This window comes from Montipora capricornis, chromosome 3, assembly GCF_036669925.1.
Source record: "Montipora capricornis isolate CH-2021 chromosome 3, ASM3666992v2, whole genome shotgun sequence".
Classification (NCBI taxonomy): domain Eukaryota; kingdom Metazoa; phylum Cnidaria; class Anthozoa; order Scleractinia; family Acroporidae; genus Montipora; species Montipora capricornis.
The window spans coordinates 10,000,878-10,003,377 of record NC_090885.1 but is presented as its reverse complement, the minus strand read 5'-3'; the positions used below and the strand labels follow the sequence as shown (position 1 = coordinate 10,003,377).

General features: G+C 38.5%; 1 protein-coding gene across 3 annotated transcripts in view; it reads left to right on the top strand.

The window, feature by feature from the left end:
- Positions 1–2,500, top strand: part of LOC138042132 (major facilitator superfamily domain-containing protein 12-like) — a 50,230-nt gene that overhangs the window by 46,588 nt on the left and 1,142 nt on the right. For 2 of the 3 annotated variants that reach the window (XM_068887918.1, XM_068887917.1), the window contains one exon: positions 1–112. This exon is cut by the window's left edge and continues 62 nt beyond it. In XM_068887918.1, coding sequence (XP_068744019.1) covers positions 1–81 — 81 coding nt within the window. In that variant the 3' untranslated portion in view covers positions 82–112. Of the gene's footprint in view, positions 113–863; positions 962–2,333; positions 2,463–2,500 lie in introns of those variants that run through there. The other variant, XM_068887916.1, reaches the window with a different exon arrangement.

Here is a 2,500-nt window from a genome sequence, read left to right as displayed (position 1 = left end):
TCAATCCACCACAGCCATGATCTACCCTGCTGTTGTGCTTCTCGGACTTGGCTTTTCCTCAATGCTCGTTTGTTCCCTTAGCTTCGCAACAGAACTAATTGGAGAAAACAAGGTGAATGAAGTTCATTTTATCGGACAATGTTGCATATTATGGACTTTTTTTATGAGAGGCATTCTTTTGGCTTCGATTTAGCGGAATAATGCAAAACGACACGCAATCGATCACATTTGTTGGATGAAGTGGCTGCTTAAGATCACGTCCAGGTCTCCTTTGAGCCACCGGTGCGCAGTTTAGGATATCAAACCACTGCCGACTTTAAATCACATTAACGCAACACGTCAAGTGGCTTTTCCCTTCGTTATATTTTAAAATTCTTAGACATACTACTCTTTTGTAAATCCCGGGTTATCCAATATATTTTACTTGTTTCTGTTTCTTGCTGTGTTTGGTTTGCCATGTTTGTCTGTCGTCTTGGGAATTTATAAGCATTTGTTCTTTTCGAAATTATTACTATTGTTATCATTCATTATAGTAGATACTCTCTTGAAATGACGTAAAAATGTCATGATTCCATCCCCAATATGTTTTGCTGGAAGGGTGATTGATTTCAACTTAAAATAGTCTCCAGAGAGGGCATGCCTTTGCCAGCGCTATGGTACGGTTCGATTTTCTTTTAAATTTTTGGATCCACGGAGAAGACCTGTAAGAGAGTTTAGACAGCCACTCAATCAAATAAATATAGTTGTGGGTCGCTTTGGATTGCTGTGGGTTGTTTTCTTGGTAACTTTTGAGGTACTCCTTTTAATGCTTTCATCTTTAATGTTTTTGTTTTTTTTTTTTTTCATTGTCTTTTCAATTTCAGAAAAAATCTGGTTTCATATTTGGCTTCATGAGTTTGATGTCATATATTATTGGAGGGCCCCTGATCCTCATCGTCCAACAAATATTTCCAGAACGAAGGTTAGTCACTGCAGGAGAAATGTTGAAAAAAACGAATGAATCTATTTTTTTCTTAACCATTGAAATACTTGAGCAGGATAATTGATTTATTATTCAACATATTATTGCTGGAAAAACTACCATTTTTCTCCGCGACACACAAATTTACGTACATCGTAGGATATACGTTGAGTACGCACGACAAATATTGAGCGCGCTATGACCATATTTGGACATTGCCACAATGTGTTGAATTTAGAAGAGAAATACACCAGAGTCGCAAATAGGATTTTGGATTGGACTAGCACGCACGCTATGTTATGTTATCGTTTGTCTCAGGATGTTGTCTCTTAAGTGACTACATAGTGAGACGTGACTACAATTAGGAAGATCATATAATCGACTACCATTAAGCCCACTCCGACGAAAACGCCACCTCAAAATATAACTTTGCACTATTTTTCAATCTTTAGCGATTATTCTGCAGTCTAGTTCACGTCGTACAATGTGGGCAAAGTGTCCTAAAATTAACTTGAACTGCACTGCTCTCAGCCAATCAGAATCGAGTAACTTTTTTTCCTGTATATTATTAGTATGGGTAATCACATGATTTCGAGTGCAATTTGGAATAAATAAGCAAGAGTTCGTTTTTTCAAAGAGCTATTAATATATACATGAAAAAATTTGAGATGGTTAAGCAGAAGAAACGCACGCGTATCACGCAATCAGGGAAAAATTGCGCCATACTTGCGCCATCCAGGGCGTGCGCTTGATTTCAAAACAAAAGATTTGATTGGTTCTGACCAAACCCTATTGTATATTAGCCAATCAGAATGCTTGGTTTGTTGCCTCTTTTGGCACTGAATTACCTCTGTTCTGCATTGTATTAACTGAAAACTGCACTTCTCTTAACCAATCAGAGTGGAAAATTTTTTTCATGTATATTATTAGCTCTTTTAATCAATGATTATTACAGTTTTGTGGCGATGTCGTAGTCGTAGCCGTCGTCGTTTCCTAAACTCCCTATTGTTTTGTGACGTCGTCGTCTCTGTATCCTCGTTGAGTCAACCCTTTCCCGAATAAATTTATTTTTAGGAACAAGTTTTTCCCGCGAAAGTAATATATTTTAATTGACGCTGAGATAGCTCTGGTTTCGTTGGCTTTTACAACAGTGAACGTGCTGCATCTCCTAAGGGAGGCGTTGCATATATAAATCTACTCGGGAAAGGATTAACTCCTAGGCCAATTATGGGAGATAAAGGCTCTCCCTTGATGAGTCCCTACTATTATCTGTAAAGCATCCCACTCATCTACCGGCGCTAACATTCGTTATCTCCTAAACTACAATGTACCTCCAACGTATTACAATGGTATCCTTCATTTTTGTCTTCAGTGGCACGGAATGCGCAGAGTGCGGTAACTATTTGCGTCTTGTGTTTTCTTTCGTGGCCATTGCCCTCTCAACTGCCAGTTCTTTGATTGTGTTGCTGCTTCACTGCATTGATGGGCTTCGAGAAAAGAGGTAATTTTTTCTTAGGGCAACTGAACGTCAGTGTGTAT